The 22,038-nt window shown below is 44.7% G+C and overlaps 1 protein-coding gene across 1 annotated transcript in view; it reads right to left on the reverse strand.

The window, feature by feature from the left end:
• Positions 1-22,038, reverse strand: part of MCCC1 (methylcrotonyl-CoA carboxylase subunit 1) — a 64,619-nt gene that overhangs the window by 36,666 nt on the left and 5,915 nt on the right. The window contains exons 4-8 of the mRNA XM_056121976.1: positions 18,036-18,131; positions 10,246-10,367; positions 8,450-8,597; positions 8,250-8,371; positions 2,717-2,828 (exon numbers count right to left, since the gene is read on the reverse strand). Of these exons, the coding sequence (XP_055977951.1) occupies positions 2,717-2,828; positions 8,250-8,371; positions 8,450-8,597; positions 10,246-10,367; positions 18,036-18,131 (600 nt within the window). The remainder of the gene's footprint in view (positions 1-2,716; positions 2,829-8,249; positions 8,372-8,449; positions 8,598-10,245; positions 10,368-18,035; positions 18,132-22,038) is intronic.

Raw genomic sequence — 22,038 nt, forward strand, 5'->3', positions numbered from 1 at the left:
TGAGTGCAGAGTCAGGAGTAACCCCTGTGCATTGCCGAGTGTGACCCAAAAAGAAAAAAAAATCTAATATACATTTGTATGTATCAAATCTTGTATTAAAGAGATATAAGAATAAAAAGCAAATTCATCAGGAAATACTATCCTTACAATAGTTTAACTGTCATTTGACCAAAGAGTAATAGTTCTGCCAGCAATTCTCTTTTTCTTTTTTAAGTCCTTGGGTCACACCCAGTGATGCTGGGGGTTATTCCTGGCTCTGCACTCAGCCATTACTCCTGGCAGTGCTCGGGGGGACCATATGGAGCGTTGTGATCAAACCAAGGTTAGTTGCATGCAAGACAAGCACCCTACCCACTGTATCATCTCTCCAGCCCCTCTGCCAGCAATTTCTATATTTATAGATATTACTCAATATAATGACCTATCTTTGTCTTCTGTACCACAAAACAACTTTTATGATTTACATATCCTCTTAAAGTTACCTGCAGCAATATGAAACTTTTGAAGGACCTCTATTTTGTTTCAAGTTGATAACTGACACAGTGGTAAACCTTTAAATTGCAAATTAACACGAAAAAAGATTGATAGGAAAAAAAGCAGGCAAGACTTTCAGCATTTAAAAATAGTGACCTATAGGGGCTGGCGCAATAGCACAGCGGGTAGGACGTTTTCCTTGCACACGGCCGACCCAGGTTCGATTCCCAGCATCCCATATGGTCCCCTGAGAACCGCCAGGGGTAATTCCTGAGCACAGCACCAGGAGTAACCCCCATGCATTGCCGGGTGTGACCCAAAAAGCAAAAAAAAAAAAAATAGTGACCTATAGAATTTATATTTAAGCACTCACTGCTTGAAAATAGCCTCTACTAAAATTGTTTGAAATTAATGTTTCAAATGCAAAGTATATCTATAGAGAAATTAAATTCTCTGGCAAGCTCCCCGTGACGTATTCGATATGCCAAACACAGTAACAACAAAGTCTCCAATGGAGACGTTACTGGGCCCGCTCGAGCAAATCGATGATCAACAGGAGGGCCTTTATTATTTTTTATTTATAAATTCTCTGAATAAAAAATAAAAAAAAATTTAAAAAATAAAATTCTGTAATAGAGAGAAATTAAATTCTGAATACTGATTAACCAGAAACTTCTGATTTCCTTCTGATACACATATTTAAGTAACAAAACAAAACTATGCATAGAGTCTTGGACAAGAAAGGGGACTAGGCAGCATCAAGCATCAAGAGAAATGTGAACCCCAAGCAGGGAGATGGGCTCAATTGTTCTGCATGTGAGAGCCCCAGGTTTGATCTCAGATACCACAAGGTCCTTTAGCACCACTGGCTGAGTCCCCAACCCCCCCCAAAAGGCCAATCCCCAAAAAGGGAATCCTAGGGGAAGTCCTCTACCCAGGTAACATCTTAAGTCAATGAAGAGGTAGTTCTGAAAGAAGTAAACAATTCATTCTGAGGGGCAAGAGTTTCCAGAAAGAGCAAATCTGTTTTCTAGTTGGTCAGGATGGGAGATGTGTGCAGAAAGTGGATAAAGGATGAAACCTGATACCCTCTCAGTGTCTGTATTGCAAACCATAATGTCCAAAAGTAGAGAGAGATTATGGCGAATCATGTCTGCCATGGAGGCAGGGGGAGGATGGGAAAGGCGGGGTACACCCGGGAGACTGGTGGTGGGAAATGTGCACTGCTGGAGAGATGGGTGCTTGTTCATTGTGTGATTGTAACCCAAACCTGAAAGCTTGTAACTATCTCACGGTGATTCAATAAAATTAAAAAAAAAAATCTGTTTCCTCACTGTATAGCCTCTAAAGCAGGAAGGCTATATTTTATAAAACTTTTTTTTTTTTGCTTTTTTTTTTGGTGGTGGGGGGAGTCACACCTGGCAATGCTCAGAGGTTACTCCTGGCTTTGCACTCAGGAATCACTCCTGGCGGTGCTTGGGGGACATATGGGATGCTGGGAATTGAACCCGGGTCGGCCGCATGCAAGGCAAACGCACTACGCGCTGTGCTATTGCTCCAGCCCTATTTTATAAAACTTCTGAAGCAGGACTTAAAACTACCTTCATGAGAAAAATATGTTTAGGGCCGGAGAGACAACACAGGAGCTAGAACATTAGCTAGTCTTACTAGCAGCCGACCCCAGTTTGAAATCTGGCACCACCAGGAGTGATTGCTGAGCACAGAGCCAGGAAGAAGTCTTGAGCACTAATGGATGTGGTCCCCAAACCAAACCAAACCAGCAAAAATACATTCAGAGCCGGAAAGATTGCAGAGGGATTAAGGCACTGGCTGGCTTTGCATGCTGCTGACCCCTGTTTGAACCCTGACCCCACAAGCACGACAGGGCGTGGCCTCCACCCAGAAAAAAAGAAAGCCATTCAACTAATGACGCCATTCCTTAAACATTCCATCAATCACAGCTTAAGATCTAATGGAAGCACTGTACAGCGACCCACTGTGAGTCAGACAGCTGTCAGAGCAGACCCGCCTGACCCAACCAGAAGGAACGTGGCCCGGCTGTGCCCTCAGTCTGCTGACCCCAGAGCATCTGCCCCCTGACTCTCACTCTGTAGTGGGGGGGCTGAGCACTGTTATCCTGGGAAGTGACTGGGAGAATCACACTAGCTTTAGAGATTTCAGGTGTGACAATCAGCAGGACTGAGTTACCAAGAAGCTGTAAAAGTGCCTCTTCGACCCTTACCCCGGGGGCCTCCTCGATGATCTTCTGGTGTCTCCTCTGCACGCTGCAGTCTCTCTCAAACAAATACACAGCATTGCCGTGGTGGTCACCGAACACCTGCACCTCCACGTGCCTGTTTCAAAGCAAACAATCATGTTCACACACTGCATGTGACAGTGTGCACCGACATGCACCTGCACAAGGTGACCAGAATTCCTCCACTTTCCTTTCATCAAATACCTGATGCTTTTACTTTCAAACAGAGGAAAACAACAGAACTTCAGTTGTTTGTAAAGTCCAGTGGGGAGGGGGGTAAAAAAAAACACTTGTGGGGGGTAGATATTTTTTCAAATAGCTATGTGAAATAACAGGGAAATAAGACAGAATACATCAAAGAATCTATTTAGGACTTGGGCACAGTACGAAGTCCCCACAAACTGCGAACTACCTAGAGAAAGATTGGGAGTCAGAATTACTAATTCTTTACTTTCAACAAGTCGGTAAAGGTCTCTTATGGTCAGGAGAGGAAAATGAACTCCCCTGGGCCTGGGGAAGGTTGGGGGCTAACAGTGCCAGCCAAGGCTGTGAATTCCATCCCTACGTCCTCCCAAAGGTGCTGAATGTGGTCCTGGTAGCCCTGTTATCACTCCTTGCAAGTATCTTGATACTTGATACTTGCAAGTATCTTAATATTCTGATGCATTTTTTTATTTTTAATTTTTATTAGTGAAACACCATGAGGTACAGTTGTAGTCTTACAAATTTTTTTTTGTTTTTTGTTTTTTTTTTGCTTTTTGGGTCACACCCGGCGATGCTCAGGGGTTACTCCTGGCTTTGCACTCAGGAATCACTCCTGGCGGTACTCAGGGGATCATATGGGATGCTGGGAATCGAACCTGGGTCGGCCGTGTACAAGGCAAACGTCCAACCCGCTGTGCTATTGCTCCAGCCCCAAGACTTATAAATTTTTGTGCTTGGGTTTCAGTTATACAATGATCAAGTACCCATCCCTCCACCAGTGCCCATTCTCCATCACCACTGATCCCAGTATCCCCCCCACCCCTCATCCCCCCTATCCCACCTTGCCTCTGTGGCAGGGCATTCCCTTTTGTTCTCTCTCCTTTTGGGTGCTGTGGTTTGCAAAAGAGGCATTGAGTGGCAATCATGTTCGGTCTATAGTCTACTTTCAGCATGCCTCTCCCATCGTGGGAGGATCCTCCCAACACCCTTTACTTGGTACTCCTTTCTCTATCTGAGCTGCCTTTTCCCCTAGCCTGTGTGACTGGCCTCCAAGCCATGGAGTAAACCTCTATCTGATGCATTTCTAATGCTTGCTCCTTTATAGACAAGGCATTTCCCCCAATGTCTTTTTCTCTCCAACCATCTCTCTTCCTGTAGTTTGATGAAGTATGATTCAACTGTTTTCTTCATATTTACACTGCTTGGCAGTGTCTGCATTTCCTGGCTCTGTTCTTTTCTGTCATTAACTTTAAAAATTTTGCAGCCATTATTATTTCAAGTACTTCTCCTTCATGCTTCTCTATGTAGCATTCAAATCATACCCCGCTGCCATTTTATTTTTTGGCTTTGGGGGATCACAACTGGTGGTGCTCAGGGCTTACTCCTGGCTCTGTGCTCTGAGGTGAGGTTTTGGAGGCTGAATCATGTACAAAGGCAAGCACCTTAGTCCCTATACTCTCTCTCTGGCCTTATACCTTTATAAATTGTCCGGTAGCTCTTGGATATTTTATTTTCTCTCCTACTACTTCCCTTTGCATTTCAGTGTGGGAAGTTCACACTGACTGGGGCTGAAGGTCATGGACTCCTTGCTCAGCTGTGTCCAGCCCATCAATTACACGCTTCATCTGTGTTACTGTGCTTCTGATTTCTAATATGTTGGTTGCGGCCTTGGAATTTCCACCTTTGTTCCATGGTCCTTCTGTATGCTTGCATGTTGCTCACTTTCTCATAAACATCGTGGACATATTAAACAGCTACTTTAAGTTCTACAGTAAATAATTCCTAAATCACAGTCAATAGTCAAGTCCAGTTCTTTTATTTACTCATTTTTTGTTTCTGGTTTTGGGACTATTTCAGCTGTGCTTAGGGCTTACTTCTAGCTCTGCCCTCAGGAATCACTCCTGGCAGGCTCAGTGGACCATATGAGGTGCTGGGGATCGAATCCAGGTCAGCCGCATGCAAGGCAAGTGCACTACCCACTGTATTCTCTGGTCCCTTGCGCCTGGTTCTGATGCATGCTTCATCTCTTCAGATCCTTCTTCATCTGGGTCCAGAGAGATAGGACAGCAGGTAAGGCACTCGCCTTGCGCACAGCTAACTGGGGTTCAATCCTGATCCCTAAGCACAGTCAGGAGTAAGTTCTAAGCACTACCAGGTGTGGCTACAAAACAAAACAGCAAAAACTACCTGAGTACAGACTTGTTTTTCTTACCCTTGCATGTATTCTAATTTTTTAAATTAAAAGTCAGACATTCCAGGACCAGAATGATGGCTTGCCCTGCACGAGGCCGACCTGGTCCCGGGAACACCACCAGGAGTGATTCCTGAGTACAGAGGCAGGAGTAAGCCCCGAGCATCACCAGATGTGTCCCCAAAACAAAAATAAAAAGTCAGGCTGTAGGGATGAGGAGAGTTAGTGTGTCTGAGTGTCCTTTCTTTCACCTTCTCCCCAACTGCCTCTGGGTTTCCCTGAGGCAGAGTCATTGTCTTGTACCTCTTCTAGTTGCACATCACTGTAATTATATGAAAGTAGTTAGAGTAGGAATAGCGTGTAGAGGAGAAAGGCTTCTATAGTCTTACCAACAAATCCCAGCCTTTTAAATGGGTCTGTGTCCCAGTGCTCTAAAAGTGTCTCCTATCCTCAGCTGAAATAGGAGGTCTGCTCTAAGGACACCGAAGATTGGGTGACTGTCCTTTCCCTCGGACAGGAAAGGCTCAAGCCAAGATGGCTTGACACAGTGGCCTCTGCTAAGAGGAACAGACTCTTCTGCGCATATTTCAAAATGTTTAGGCTTCTTCTCTTCTTGCCCTAAAATGCAAAGAATGCCCCCCAAAGCAAAAACAAACAAACAAAAAATTACCAACTAGTACGTACAATAGGAAACACAACATGAGTCTGAAATGTGTATATTATGAATAGATAAATCACAAACTGGCAGGCTACCAAATGTAACCTGCCCACATGGCAGAGTCTGGCAAACTCCCCGTGGCGTACCCAATATGCCAAATACCAGTAACAATGATGGGTCTCATTCTCCTAATTCTGAAAGAGCCTTGAATATGGCACTTTTTAAAAAATCTCAGGGCTAGGACGAAGGAGACATTACAGGGGCCTGCTCGAGGCAACCGACGAATAAACAGGATAAAAAAATACAGAAAAATAACATACAAACTGTGATGCTGGAGAGAGAGCAAGCAGGTAAGGCACTTGTCTTATGTGCAGCTGACCCAGGTTCAATCCCCAGCACCCACTAAGTTCCTCTAAGCATCGCCAGGAGTAATCTCTGAGCAGAGCCAGGACTAACCCCTGAGCATTGTCAGGTGTGGCCCCAAATCCCTCCAAAAAATAAGAAGGAGATAAGGACATTTAAATAGTAATGTAAAAAGAATGCCATTGTGAATTGTTTTGTTTTCCACGTTTTGCATGTTTCAGGTTTGTACCATATTTATATCACTTTCCGAGGTCTTAAAAATCATAATTGATACCTGAAGAAAGTAGTATGCAAGGTCAGGAAAAATTAAGAGATATATCGTGAGGCCTTCATGCCCCTAAGCATGCCAGCTACTGGGGAAATAAATTACAACATGAGGTAATAAATAGCTTAACATTTCACAAGGAAAGAATTTACATCTTCAAAACCTGTTGCAAGCATTGGGTTACAGTGGCTGAGAGAGCTAGTGCCATCTCCACGAGCTTAGCTCAGGAGGATGCCAAGGTGCACAGCCAGGCTATTTGCTCTGAAATTCTCCCTGGAAGGGCGCCTGTGTCTTTCATCAAGAACCTCCTCCCTCTTTTCCTTACGTCCCACATAGCTGTATGTTCTCTATTTTGAGAGTGCCGTTATTCTTTTACGTCAAACCCTAAATGAATTTAATTTACCACACCATGCTCCAGGACAGGTCTAAGTTTAGGAGGGCCTTCCCTGACCTAAGGAATTTATAGTCAAGTCTAGGCTCTTGGAAGAGACCCCAAAAGGAAGGAGCTGAGGGCCCCCTTGAGAACATTCCAGGTGAACCCCTCTCTGGTCATGGTCCCCACATAAATGATCCCTTTTAAAGCCACTTGACTCATCACAAAATCTGTGAAACAGTGTAACCAGTACCCGATTTTAAGGAACAGGCATGAAGATAAAATTAAAACAAAACAAAACAAAATAAAAAGAGGTAGAGCTTCCCATGGTATTTGGTCTAGCGGTACCCAAGAGAAGCAATATAGCATCCAACAGCTTTGGAGTATGAATACTGGAGTCACACAGCCGGGAGCCTCGGGCAAGTAACTCCCTGCTCTCCTGCTCAGGGTACTGGACGGTGAATAGGAGCAGCACCGACCCATGCGGTTATGGTAAGAATCAAAACTAGGTTAGGAGAGAAATATGACAGAAGAACTAAGGGCAACAGAAGAGAGATGTTAGTGTTACTATTTGTTAACATATTATGCACAATTATATTTCAAGCTGAATAACTGCTACCATTTTCTAAGTCTCTCAAATGAAATTGACAGAACTCTATAAAATAGTCTAATTTTGCAAAATAAAGAGACGCTAAATTACATCAGAAAGAAATAGATTCAATAAGTTAATATATTAATATCACAACATATTAATATATTAATATTGTTCTTAACAATTATTAACTGTTAAGAACAATTGACAAATGAGGCAGATCAGCATTTACTGACATGGGAATAGGCCTTAGATATATGAACATATAAGGTTCTATTCATTATTATTCTGCATATAGACATATATATCTAGAAGTGAGCATTTATACAAAAAAATACCTAGAAATAAGATCAGCACTAACGTTACAATCTTCTAGAGCAGGGGACGAGATGAGAAAAGCTAATGGGCTCATGTGCTACTGAGGCTCCTTCTAACTGGGGGCCAGAGAGCTCAAAGGGCTGGTCCATGGTCTGCCCCAGGAAGCCTGGGCTCATACCTCCATACACTCCCCTGGGGATCTCTCAAGTGACCCCCAGCAAGTGGACTACAACCCCTGAGCCCTGCCAGCTGTGCCCACACAAAACAAAAAATTCATAGTAGAGGTAGGGCGTTTACGCTGCATGTAGCCAACCCGGGTTCGATCCTCGGCATCCCATATGGTCCCCCAAGCACCTTCAGAAGTGATTCCTGAGTTCAGAGCCAGGAGTAACCCCTGAGCATTGCTGGGTGTGAGCCAAAAAGAAAAAGAAAAACAACAACAACAACAAATCCACCCAAAGCCAAAACACAATTTTCTATTTTGTGCACATTTTTTGTTTGTTTGTTTGTTTTTTGTAATTTCAACAGACCTCAGGGGAAAGAAGCAAACATACCTGGGTGTGTCCACGAACTTCTCAATCAGCATGGCATCATCATTGAAGGACTTCTTAGCTTCTCTCCGGGCCGATTCTAACTGTTCCTGAAATTCTTTTTCAGACCGAGCAATCCTCATGCCCTAGGAGGGAAAGACAGTGAGCAAGGGTGGGACAGGGAGGCCTGGCTGGTGGGGAGGACAGCAGTACGTGAGCCTCACCTTCCCGCCGCCACCCCGGACGGCCTTGATCATCACAGGATAGCCGATCCTCCCCGCGTGCTCCTTTAGGCACTGGTCTGACTGGTCCTCGCCGTGGTAGCCCTCCACGACAGGCACCCCAGCAGCTGCCATTATGGCTTTCGATGTGCTGTAGCATGAAAGACAGTGATATGAAGACAAGAAGCCCCAGTTCACTGAGTCATTAGTCATTTCATGCAAGAGAAACACACTGGCTCCAGCCCATACAAAATGCAGTGGGAGTTTGTCTCCTATTTTGTTACTTTAACACCCAAGAATAGCTGAGATAAGTACTAGGAGGTTCACTCCATGGCTTGGAGGCCAACCACACATGCTAGGGGAAAAGGCAGCTCAGACAGAGAAGGGAGCACCAAATAAAGGGTGTTGGGAGGATCCTCCCAGGATGGGAGATAAGTGCTGAGAGTAGACTATAGACTGAACATGATTGCCACTCAATGCCTCTTTTGCAAACCACAGCACCCAAAAGGAGAGAGAACAAAAGGGAATGCCCTGCCACAGAGGCAGGGTGGGATGAGGGTGGGGTGGGGGGTGGGAGGGATACTGGGATCCGTGGTGGTGGAGAATGGGCACTGGTGGAGGAATGGGTACTCGATCATTGTATAACTGAAACCCAAGCACAAAAATTTGTAAGTCTATAACTGCACCTCATGGTGTTTCACTAGTAAAAATTTTTAAAAAAAGGTAAATGGAATTATCAGAAAATAAATCAATAAAACTTAAAAAAAATGCAGTGGGACTTTCCTTATGCAGAGGTGAGGGGCTCCCGAGAGAAGCTCAAGGCCCCTTAGAGGCCGCGTGAGGTGATGCTCTGCCCACTGGGCCTTTCGGGCAAACACTCGGGCTGAGCATCTGTGCTGCTCCCTGCCCACAAGGCGGAGACCACCTGCACCACGCGGGCAGAGCTGGGCGCCTCCAGGCCTCGGCTGTTGATGTGCGGGGGACCACACATCAGACCTAAGTGGTGCAGGGATCTAACCGGGGCTGGGGGCATTAGGCAATGCCTGCACTATGTCTGCAACCCACAATGAAACTTTTCCTTCGGGGGTGAGGGAGGGCGTGAGACCACAGTTGGAGGTGGAGGTACCCAGGGGCTTCTCCTGGCTCTGTGCTCAGGAGTGGCCCCTGGTGGTGGCCTGGGGGCCACATTGTGCTGCCACTGGTCAAACAGATCTGCGGCAAACAAGACAAGAGCTTCACCTTTCTGTTCTATCTCTCAGGCCCCCACGTTGGTCCTGTTAGGATGAAACGCTCCACAGGTAAAAGACTATGGTCTGAGGCAATGAATATTATTAACACAGACATTAAAGTTTTAATGTCTGTGTTAATAATATTAATTCATTAATATTATTAATCATTATCTCCATCTAGCATTTCATGTTTATAACACCCTCGAAACAAATGAATGTTTTTACCCTCCTTTAGAGCTAATGAATATACTTTTTTTTTTTTAAATTTTGGACCACACCAGGTGGTCCTCAGGTCTGATTCCTGGCTCTGTGCCAGGGACTACCATACTCAAGGGACCATATGTGGTGCTGGAGATCATGGTGGGCAGTGTACAAGGTAAGCACCTTATCCACTGCCCCCCAGCGAGTTATTGGTTAGAAACACTAGCTGATTGTTTTCTGTAACTCACCAAAGTGATAGATACATAAGTAATTATGCCTATGAAAAAAGGGTATTAACATGTCTGTCATAGGTGAAACAAACTATTTTTTATTGATTTTATATAGGTGTACTTAAAAGGGTATCCTCACCTCTTTATACCCATGTCTCTAATTGCAGATGAAGGAGGACCTATAAAAATAATGCCTTCCTGCTTACAAAGTTCAGCAAATTCCATGTTCTCAGAGAGAAATCCATATCCTGGATGGATCGCCTAGAAGAGAGAATTGGGAGGTAAATTCTGACACTGTGAAGCAAATGGTGGTCTCTCCCTAACTTGCTTTCAAATAAATAGTTTTAAGATTCACACTATAGTTCTGAAGACTTACCTGAAGAATCTGGACATTTTTAATTATGTTACTAAACATGTAACAACAGTTATCATAATGACCATTTTTAAATAAATCATTCATGATTACTAAGGACATAATGCTGCACAATCATCGTCATCATCCATTTCCAGGATACTTGTATCATTCCAACAGAAATTCTCCATGATTTTACCTATCCGAGGTACTTAACTGAAGAGAAAGTGTACAATATTTGTTGTGTCTGGCTTATTTCATTTAACATAACGTTTTGAAGGTTGAACCTTGTTGGGTTCTTTTATAAAGCAGAATGACATTTAACTGTATGTACATTCAATATATTGTTTCTCAATTTACCTTTGGATGAATATATTATTCCCACTTTCTGACAACTGTGAAAAATTCTGCTGTGAAGACACTGATGTAAAGTATCTGTTCAAGTTTCTGATATAAATTCTTTTAAGTATATATCCAAAAATGGAATTGTTGAATCAGAGGGTGCAAAGTAATTTGCCTTTTTAATTTAAAATATTATTGTTATTAAGCTAGAAAGTCAAGTTGGAAATGATCATTTAGGACTTGTGTGATCGAGTACTAAAAGTAGGTAAAGGTATATATGTGATAACCTTACAGTACTTGTATTGCAAATGATAATGACCAAGAGGGGGGAGAGAGGGAGAGAGGAGAGAGAGAGAGAGAGAGAGAGAGAGAGAGAGAGAGAGAGAGAAGAAAAGTATTTGCCGTAGAGACAGGCTGAAGGTGATGGGAGGAAAACTGAAAACATTGGTGGTGACAAATGTACACTGGTGAAGGGACAGGTATTGAAACATTGTATGACTGAAACCCAACCATGAACAACTTAGTAAATATGAATCTCATAAAAAAATTTTTTTAAATGCAGAATAGCACTGTAGCACTGTCCTCCCATTGTTCATCGATTTGCTCAAGAGGGCACCAGTAACGTCTCCATTGTGAGACTTATTGTTACTGTTTTTGGCATATCAAATATGCCATGGGGAGCTTGCCAGGCTTTGCCGTGCGGGAGGGATACTCTCGGGAGCTTGCCGGGCTCTTTCAGAAGGGTGGAGGAATTGGACCCAGGTCAGCTGCATGCAAGGCAAATGCCCTACCCGCTATGCTATCACTCTGGCCCAGTTAACAAAGCTTAAGTTACTAATTTAACTCAACTGTCCTATGCACATTATTACTGTACAATATGATTTTATAATTTTCTATAACTACTGAGTTAAGAGACTACACAAAAGGATGTTTTCCTAAAAAAAAAAAATTTGAGTTCAGCAGCTCTTTGCAAACAGAAAACACTTTTTTAAAAAACACTCTAGGGGAGCAAAATCTCAAGACTCCTCCAAAGTGCTCTATATGAAAAATCATGGTCTTTAACCTTTTTCTTTAGGTTAAGTAGATGATCTTTAAAATGTAGAATATCAAAAAATTCCAACCAGGGATAAAGGGTTTCAGAATAGTAAGGGGATTTATTTTCTGGGTCTCTGTATATTGAGAGAGCTGGCCTAGATGGAGAGATAGCACAGTGGGTTGGGCACTTGTCTTGCATGCATCTGATCTGGGTTTGGTCCCTGACATCCCATATAGTCCTCTGCGCATTGCCAAGAGAGATTTAGATTTCCAAGTGCAGAGTCAGGAGTAACCCCTGAGCATCACTAGATGTGGTGCCCCAATCAATCAATCAATCAATCAAGCTGGCCTAGAATTGAAACCACAATATGCCAAATTTGTGCCTCATTCTTCTTCACATCACTATCTGCCAATCACCTTTCCAGAAAAAGTTAAAAAGAAACAATAGGGCCCATATATTCAAGCAGTGACAGTACAGTGGGTAGGGCTTTTGCCTTGCACAGGACCAACGTGGGTTCAATCCCTGGCACCACATCCACAGATGCTCAGGGCTTACTCCTGGCTCTGTGCTCAGAAAAATACTCCTGGGAGTGTCCGTGGGATGACATGGGAAGCTGCATATCATTGCAGTATTGCAGGATTGTCCCATGCAAGGCAAGTGAGTTAACCCCTGTACTTTCTCTCCAGGCCCCTGAATGTAACTATTTTAAAATACAGTTGGTCAGGCATATTTTTTTTCTTTTTGCATTCTCTTGGCTATAATTATAGTATAACAACAAAAATAGCCCTCACAGATATTGAAGTTGAAGTAAGAATTGGCTTCCTCTCAGTAAATCTCATTGCTTTCCTATTTTCCTCCCCCTTTTGGGGGAACTTTTGGAGGGTCACACCTGGTGGTGCTCAGGGGTTACTCCTGGCTCAGGAATAACTCCTGGTGGGTTCAGGTGACTATATGGGATTCTGGGGATCCAACCCAGGTTGGTAGCACACAAGACAAATGCTTTACTTGCTTATTTTCATTCTAGCCTCTTTTTCCTGCCTTTTAAAATATTTTTAAGATGACATGTTTTCTTGCCATCTTAAGAATCTTTTACTCCAAGGTATAACTTAAAAAGCTTTAGGATACACACACGAATCTCAGAACTGAGCAGCTGGCTGCAGAGATGCCTTCGGACTTTGCAATAGGCCACTTTTTCTGGGCCACTCCAGACGGGAGTAGGTGCTGTCCCTCCACCTGCCCCCTAAGAATCCGGGCAGCTTCCACCCTCTAGAAGCCAACAAAAAATCCAGGTATGCGGGAGCAGAAGTGGCAAATGCCAGGCCTCACGTGATAGGGGAGGAGCCGGGCCTCCCCCCCCCCCAAGGGACTCTGAGATGACACCCACAAACGCCCCCTGGCTGCTTATTAAGCTCCTACACAGCCATGGGGAGCTGGAGCGATAGCACAGCGGAAGGGCATTTGCCTTGCACGCAGCCAACATGGCCAACTCGAGTTCAATTCCTCCGCCCCTCTCGGAGAGCCCGGCAAGCTACCGAGAGTATCTCGCCCGCACGGCAGAGCCTGGCAAGCTACCCGTGATGTACTCGATATGCCAAAACACAGTAACAACAAGTCTCATGGTGGAGACGTTACTGGGCCCGCTCGAGCAAATCGATGAACAACGGAAGGACCGTGACACAGCCATGACCCAGAAGCACACACACAAATCTCGGAACCAAAGAGCTCGCTGCAGAGATCTCTCCAGACCCTAATTATCAAAAATTTAGAATTCCTAGAGTATTATATGCTACCCTTAACAAGCACTACAAAACAAATTGTCTAGCATTGCCTTTTTGGGAGGTTTGAGTAGTGGTGGGACAGGTGTCGAAATATTGAATGTAATCATAGTAGAGAGAGTATTGTGGAAACTGTCTTCCAACAGGCAGGGGAAGGGCTGGAGCCGGGGGAGGGGAGGGGTTACTGGGGATTATGGTGTTGAAAAATGTGCACTGGTGAAGGGATGGGTGATTGATCATTGCATGACCGTAACTCAAATACGAAAGCTTTATAACTGTAAAAGTGAATAAAGAAATAAAAAGCTTTAAACACCAGCATATTTTAAATACCCATGACTGAATTATTAAGTCCAGGGATATAGATCGAAGATGAGAACACTGATGCAAAAATGAATAAACACAAAACCATCACCTGACTCATTAGCTCAAGCCTCGTGTGCTAGGAGGGATAGAAAACAAGTCTCCCCCGTATGGGTTCTTCTCTCAGGAAGAGCACAGTGGAGTTGAGAGTGAAGACGTGCATTTACATGATGAATTGAGGTAATAGCTAACCAGGTGTGAAAAAGACTGGAACATGGACTCTAAACGCTGAAGGTCAAGGGGGTGCCCGTGTGATTAGACGAGGTGAAAAAGGAATCTGATCGCCACGAAGGACAGGGCTTCGGCCACTAACTCCCATGTGTTCTGCTGGCTTTCTTTACTGTCAGCTCCACGTGTACCCCAATCCACCATTACATGAGCCACCAGCAACCACAGTGATTTTATTAAAATGCCCATTAGATCTCTTCCTCCTCTGGCTGAGAATCCTTCACTTGCTATTTAAAGGAAACGCAAACTCCTTCTCAAGACCTAAGATACTCTAAATGGGGCTGCCAATACCTCTCTTTCAGATAAATCACAGTTCCTCTCTGCGTCAGCAATTTTTTTCTGTTCTAAACCCAACTTTTCCTACTCTGTTTAGTGAATGATACGGTCCTTTGCAAGAGACCTTTCCCGGCCGTGGGCTTGTTAGGATTCTGCCAGCAGGGGTCGCTGCAGGGAAACGGAACCTCCCGTTCGTGGTCTGGGCGCCAGCGCGGCGGCTCCCTGGAGTCCTAGAACCAGCCCCATCTGCATAAGGCCCCTCCTTCACCTTTGCCACCTCTTCCCCAGAACAGCGTGTGGGTGTCAATTTCTGCACTTCTTACTGGGTGATCTCAACACTTCCTTCTTTCACTGCCTCTTAACACTCACGGAGGAAGATTTCACCAAACCCCCATCTGTTGGGCCAAGAGATGGTGCAAGACTGCACAGATGCTCTGATGCATCATATATGTATCTGCATGCTGAGGATGGTCAGGGTTCCATCTTCAGCACCCTCAGCGCCTGGCAGACTCTGGAGCAACTCACAGTACAAAGCTGGGGGTCACTCCTGAGCAACTCCAGGTGTGGTCCCCAAACCAAACCAAATAAATTCTGTCTGAATATCTAATGGCATTTCAGTGGTACTGACGGAAGGAGCTTCCTCACTACCTTCAGTCCATCCATACTGTACATTTTTTGGGGGGGTGGGGGACGGGAAGGAGATGGGGGGGAGGCATACCTAGCAGTGCTCACGTCCTACTCCTGGATCTGAGTCCAGGATCACTCCCTGTAGTGCTTGAGGACCAAATGTGGTCCTGGGAATCAAACCAGGGTCAGTTGCCTACGAGGAAAGTGCCTTAACCCCTGTCCCATCTCTCTAGTCCCCATACTCTTCACTATCACTGTCCTCCCATTGTTCATCAATTTGCTCAAGCGGGCCCAGTAACATTGTGAGACTTGTTACTGTGTTTAGCACATAGAATCCATCACGGGGAGCTTGCCAGGCTTTGCCATGTGGGTGAGATATTCTCGATAGTTTGCCCGGCTCTCCGAGAGGGGCAGGACAATGGAACTCGGGTCAGCTGTGTCAGCCGGGTGCAAGGCAAACCTGCTGTGCTATTACTCAAGCCCCCCTATACTATACTTTTTTTTTTTTGCCCCTTAACCCCAACCTTGTTTTCATCTCAGAAACTTGGTAATCCCTTTAGCCAGAATCTTCCTCTTAAGTCACATGGCTGGCTCCTTCTGCTCCTTTAGGGATTTGTTCAAATGTCACCTCCTCAGAGAGACCTTCATTGATCACTCTTCTCAACATTTAGTTTTTGAAGTAAACAAGTTTCTTGGGGAAATAAAGGGAAGGAAGGAGAGAGGTAGATTTAGATACTCACTTAAGAGGTTATAGGCGTCTCCGTAGTGGAGAGTCACTCTTAGGAGTCTTAATCTTCTTGTCCAACTTTATTATTATCTGCCCATCACCCTAACAGTTGTATTATTATTTTTTTAAATGTTTATTAGCTCTCAACACAATAGCGTAAAGCTTCAAGAGAAGGAATTGTGTGTGTCTTAATCTTGCTCCATTTAATGTTTCAACATTTAAAAAAAAATTTAATTGTTTTGTTTGGGGGCCAGACCCAGTGGTGCTTGTAGCTTACTCCTGGTTCTGTTTTCAGAGATCATTCCTATCAGGGCATAGGGGGCCATCTTCAGTGCCAGAGGTCAAACCCAGGTTGGCCCCATGCAAAGCAAGTACTCTCTCTCCAGCTCTCAGGATTAAAAACTGGCACACAATAGAAGACCAAGGAATGTCTGCTAAGAGAGTAAATGCAGGAAGAGAAAGAAGAAAAGAGAGTTTCAGGTAACTGGACCAAAATAAATAAACGGTATGTGAAGAAGATGGAAAAGTTGGTTGTGGTTATAGTAAAGAACCAGCTGGGATCCAGCAACACCAGTGCTGGGAATATATCCTGAAGAGGCAAAAAAGTACAGCCAAAGTGACATCTGCACTTCTATGTTCATTGCTGCACTGTTCACAATAGCCAAAATTTGGAAAAAATCCAAGTGCCCAAGAACAGACGACTGGTTAAAGAAACTTTGGTACATCTATAAAATGGACTACTATGCAGCTGTTCGAAAAGACGAAGTCATGAAACTTACATACAAATAGTACTACACAGAAAGTATCATGCTAAGTGAAATGAGTCAGAAAGAGAGGGACAGACATAGAAAGATTGCATTCATCTGGGGAATATAAAATAACAAAATAGGAGATCAACATCCTAGAATTGTCGAGATAAGTTACAGGAGGTTGACTCCATGGCTTGAAGGCCAACCACACATGCTATGGGAAAGGGCAGCTCAAACGGAGAAGGGAACACTAAGCAAAGGGTGTTGGGAGGATTCTCCCTGGATGGGAGATGCATGCTGAAAGTAGACTATAGACCGAACATGTTTGCCACGCAATGCCTCTCTTGCAAACCTTAGCATCCAAAACAAGAGAAAGAACAAAAGGGAATGCCCTGCCACAGAGGTAGGATGGGATGGGGGTATGGGAGGGGTGGGAGGGTTACTGGGACCAATGGTGGTGGAGAACGGGCACTGGTGGAGGGATGGGTACTCGATCATTGTATGACCAAAACCCAAGTACAGAAACTTGTACGGTCAACAACTGTACCATATGGTATTTCGCTAAAAAAAAAAAAAAAAAAAAAAAAAAGAACCAGCTGGGGAGATGGCTCAACAAGTTAGAGTATATGCTTCCCGCATTCTGGAGCACCAAGTTCGATCCCCAGCACCACCTGGTTCCCTGAGTGCAGCCAGATGTGTGGCCCCCTTGCCCCCATTCCCCCCCCAAAAAATAACTCAACCAAAAATAAGAACTACTTCTGGAGACTTGTTGTCTAAGAAAGACTTGTAAATGTAAAAATGTAAAGGCCCTCCCGTTGATCATCGATTTGCTCGAGCGGGCCCAGTAATGTCTCCATTGGAGACTTTGTTGTTACTGTGTCTGGCATATCGAATACTCTCGGTAGCTTGCCGGGCTCTCCAAGAGGGGCGGAGGAATCGAACTCGGGTCAGCCATGTTGGCTGCGTGCAAGGCAAATGCCCTACCGCTGACTTAACATAAGTTATTCCTATTTATTTTGAAGGATGAAGAAGTGATAAAATATCATCGAAGTTTCAGACCTGGAATACCCGGAAACAGGGTGAGGCCTTGGAGTATAGCTGGGAAGTAAAAGGGAAACTATTTCTCTTGATCATTACCTTGCCAGTTAGAATGCCACCTGGTCCCCACAACGGATCTGGTTTTGATGATGCAAGGGGGTACTCTCAATGGTAATAAGTTACCTTTGAGTTCTCCCTCCACCTATTTCCAAAAGGTCTAAAGTGCAGAGGATTTAGTGAGAAGGTGGAGTAAGGAATGAGAAGGGATATGTTTTGTCTCCAATCACTGCCCAATAAGCAAATGGAAAGCATCTGGAGAATCGCTAGAAACAGGAAGTGACTTCTGTAGATCCCAAGTTGTTCTGTGGAAACCACACAAAGCCACTGTACAGCATTGTGTGTCTGTTTGCGACACTTACCTGCGCTGCGGAGATCTTGGCCACGTGAATGATTTTCTCCATGGAAAGGTAGCTCTGCTGAGAGGGAGCGGGGCCGATGGAATAGGCTTCATCTGCCTGTGTAAGAAACAGTACAGCCTTCAAAGTCTATTCTGCTAGTGCACACCAAGATACCATCTAGAACAGCTTGGAGGTTATTTGATGACACAGTAAGAACACAGGCTCCCCGAGAGTCATGCCAGAATTGAGAAACAGCTGCAATCGCTCTGGGCTCATGGCATAAAAAGCCAGTGTGAGAAATTTTTTTTTCTTCTTTTTGGGTCACACCTGGCGATGCACAGGGGTTACTCCTGGCTCTGCACTCAGGAATTACCTCTGGCGGTACTCAGGGGGCCATATGGGATGCTGGGAATCGAACCCGGGTCAGCCACGTGCAAGGCAAACACCCTACCTGCTGTGCTATCTCTCCAGCCCCCTGTGAGAAAATTTCATGTGAGAAAGATATACTTGATTTTTGTTTGCCTGCTTGGCCACACCCATCAGTGCTCAGGGCTTATTCCTACCTCTGTTCTCAGGAATCCTTCCTGGAAGTCTTGGGGGACCACATGTGGAGCGGTGCCATGCCAGGGATCCAACTCAGTCACTCGTTTGCAAGGCAAGTCCTGTACTATCTCTCTGGCCCTGACAATACTCCATTTTTATGTATAAATCACATATTAAAGTTGAAGTCTTCGAACAAAAATTGGCATTCCTAGGGGCTGGAGAGATAGGACTGCGGATAGGGCAGCTGCTTTGCACATGGCCCGAGTTCAATCCCCGCACCCCCATCTGGTCCCCTGAGCCCTGTCAGGAGTGATCCCTGAGTTCAGAGCCAGGAATAAGCCCTGAAAACATCTGGACGTGGTCCCAAACCAAAAAAACAAAACAAAGAAAAAAGAAATTGGTATTACCCATAGCATTGTTATTGGACACACACACACACACACACACACACACACACACACACATCCCTTAAATGCATTGAAAGCTGAAAATTTACAAATTTGTAAAATATACAATAGATGTGGACAGCAAGAATTACTTTACTATAATATAATTATAATACAATCATACCACAATATAATTATAGTTTGTTAATGTTGACAAAAGTATTAGCATAGGATAATGCTCCTTATTATTATTTTTTTTTTCAGTGAAACACCATGAGGTACAGTTGTAGATTTACAAATTTTTGTGCTTGGGTTCAATTATACAATGATCAAATACCCATCCCTCCACCAGTGCCCATTTTCCACCACATGGATCCCAGTATCCCTCCCACACCCATCCCCCCATTCCCACCCTGCCTCTGTGGCAATGCTCCTTATTTTTCAAACACTTTATATTATCCCTTGATGCTTTCAAGTAACCAGAGCATGCCCTGAAACAGATCAGATGGGAGATCCTCATTCAAAAACGTACGAAACGCCTGCTGTGGGCCACATTTCAAGCGGTGGGTGCTGCCTGTATGGTAGTCCATAGGACAACTGAGAGGGAGCTCGACACTGATGTGTTTGCAAACTTAGGGGCAACTGGTCAGGACCGTGGAGGAAATGCACCGGGCATGACACGAGGTAAGAAGACTCATAGGCTGGAGGGTGGTGAGGGTAACCCTGGGGAGAGAAGATGCCTCCAGAATGACCAGGTCTTTGCCCAGAAAAGGGGTGGAAGGTGTGGAACTGGGAACAGGAATGGAGCTGGGGGCAGGGAAAACAACGAGATCAGGAAAAATATGGCCACTGGAGGGATGGACTAAAGGAGGCTTGTGTGGCCGGGCGAGAAGACCAAAAGGGAAAGGACAGACCTTGTGGGAGGGTCAAGTTTTGAATTCCACGCCCCCCACTCAATCTCCCACCCCACAACTACATAATGAGATGTATTTATTTTAAAAAAATTTTTAAAGATAACACCAACAACTTGTCATTTCACAAAACAAAAGTTTGTTTCAGAAAAAATTAAGAATGGGAACATGAATGAAAGGCAGAGGGGTCCTCTCTGTCCCTCCAGCCTTTCCAGACATAACCGTCTTGGGGCTGGGATACTGCCCAGGGGTCAAGTATTTGCTATGCCTGCCTGAGGCCGAAGTTCAATTCCCAGTGTTGGAGGGCTGGAGAGGGGGAAAGGAGGATGGATGTAACTGCTATGGTCAATTCAGCATCTAATTTTGTTCGGGGGCAGTGCGGGGAAACTATTCTTCCATGCTGAAGGTCCCGTACAGCGCTGAGGGTCACACAAAGCATGTACTCCAGCCCTTTGAGCTCTCTCCACAACTCCAGTGAGCAATTTCGGACATAATGTTACATATTCATATTTCTCCATATTCTTACATGTTTAAAGGTAAAAGGTAAAGGCCCTCCCGTTGATCGTCGATTTGCTCGAGCGGGCCCAGTAACGTCTCCATTGGAGACTTTGTTGTTACTGTGTCTGGCATATCGAATACGTCACGGGGAGCTTGCCGGGCTCTCCGAGAGGGGCAGAGGAATCGAACTCGGGTCGGCCATGTTGGCCGCTTGTAAGGCAAACGCCCTACCGCTATGCTATCGCTTACATGTTTACAGTAACAAATTACTTGTTTTGACACAAATGGGACCCAACTACATAATAATTTATTACAACTGAATTTTTCCTGCTATTTTGTTTGAGGGCTTTGCTCAAGGATTATTCCTGGCCGTGCTCAAGGGTGGGCTGGTGTGATAGCACAGCGGTAGGGAGTTTGCCTTGCATGCAGCCAGCCCAGCGGAGCCGGGTTTGATTCCTCCACCCCTCTCAGAGAGCCCGGCCTAGCAAGCTCTCCGGGATGTATTCGATATGCCAAACACAGTAATAAAAAGTCTCAAAATGGAGACGTTACTGGGCCCGCTCGAGCAAATCGATGAACAACAGGAGGACAGTGATAGTGACAGTGGATTAAAAATTAAAACAAGGATTTATCTTTTTAAAATTATAGCTAATCAGACCATAAAAGGTTTAGAGCACTTAGAGCAGAGAAGTATTGGAGGGAAAATTTTTTAATTTAATCAGTCTGGCTGAAATGTAGAACACAGTTTGAAACTTGGGGAGAAAAGAGTAGTAAATAGAGGAGCAAGAGAGACAGGATGGGGGATTCAGGCACTTTGTCTTGCTTTCACTCCCAGCACTCCATCGCCCTCCAAGTACCAGAGGGAGCCAGAGCAGCCTCTGAGGGCTGCCGGAGGTGGCCGTCTAGAAAAGTGGAACCCTACCTGCCACCAAGAAATGTGGGAAGTCGAGAGAGCACATCAGAGGACAGGGACACTGCCTTCAGGTACAGAAAGGAACAGTGTGTTTAGGATGTGGAATTCTTAGCACAGGGTGAATGTCTGAATGAGAAGTGTGAAGGATGCGAGTATGAAGAAGCAGAAAAGAAATCCAAAGTCAGCTGTCAATGCCTTCTTTTTTTTTTTTAAATGAGCAATGACATTATCTATGAGGAAAGGAAAATCTGCAGGAAAAGCAACAGGTCCAATATTGATGAAAAGTCATGAGCTCAATTTCAGACATATTCGCCCGGTACCTATGATCCATCCAGGTGGCAATGTTGAATGGGCAGCTGAATATACATGTGTCATGCTCAAAAGAAAATGGGGCCCTAGAAAAAGAAAGCTTGATGTGTGCGTGCGTGCGTGTGTGTGTGTGTGTGTGTGTGTGTGTGTGTATACATATATATAGAGAGAGAGAGAGAGAGATTAGTAAAGCCATAAAAGTAGACAGGCTGTGAGCAAAAACATACACAGAGAAAAGACAAACATGGCAGAGCCTTGAAAAGGTGAGAGAAGGATTCGGAATACAGGTAGATGGGTGGTCTCAGGGAGGAAGGGGGGATGGGTGGGACATAAACACAGGCAAGCAGATTATTATTTTTTTTAATTTATTTTGCTTTTTGGGTCACACCTGGTGATGCTCAGGGGTTACTTCTAGCTCATGCACTCAGGAATTAATCCTGGCAGTGCTCGGGGGACCATATAGG

This window comes from Sorex fumeus, unplaced genomic scaffold (genome assembly GCF_029834395.1).
Source record: "Sorex fumeus unplaced genomic scaffold, SorFum_2.1 ptg000044l, whole genome shotgun sequence".
Classification (NCBI taxonomy): domain Eukaryota; kingdom Metazoa; phylum Chordata; class Mammalia; order Eulipotyphla; family Soricidae; genus Sorex; species Sorex fumeus.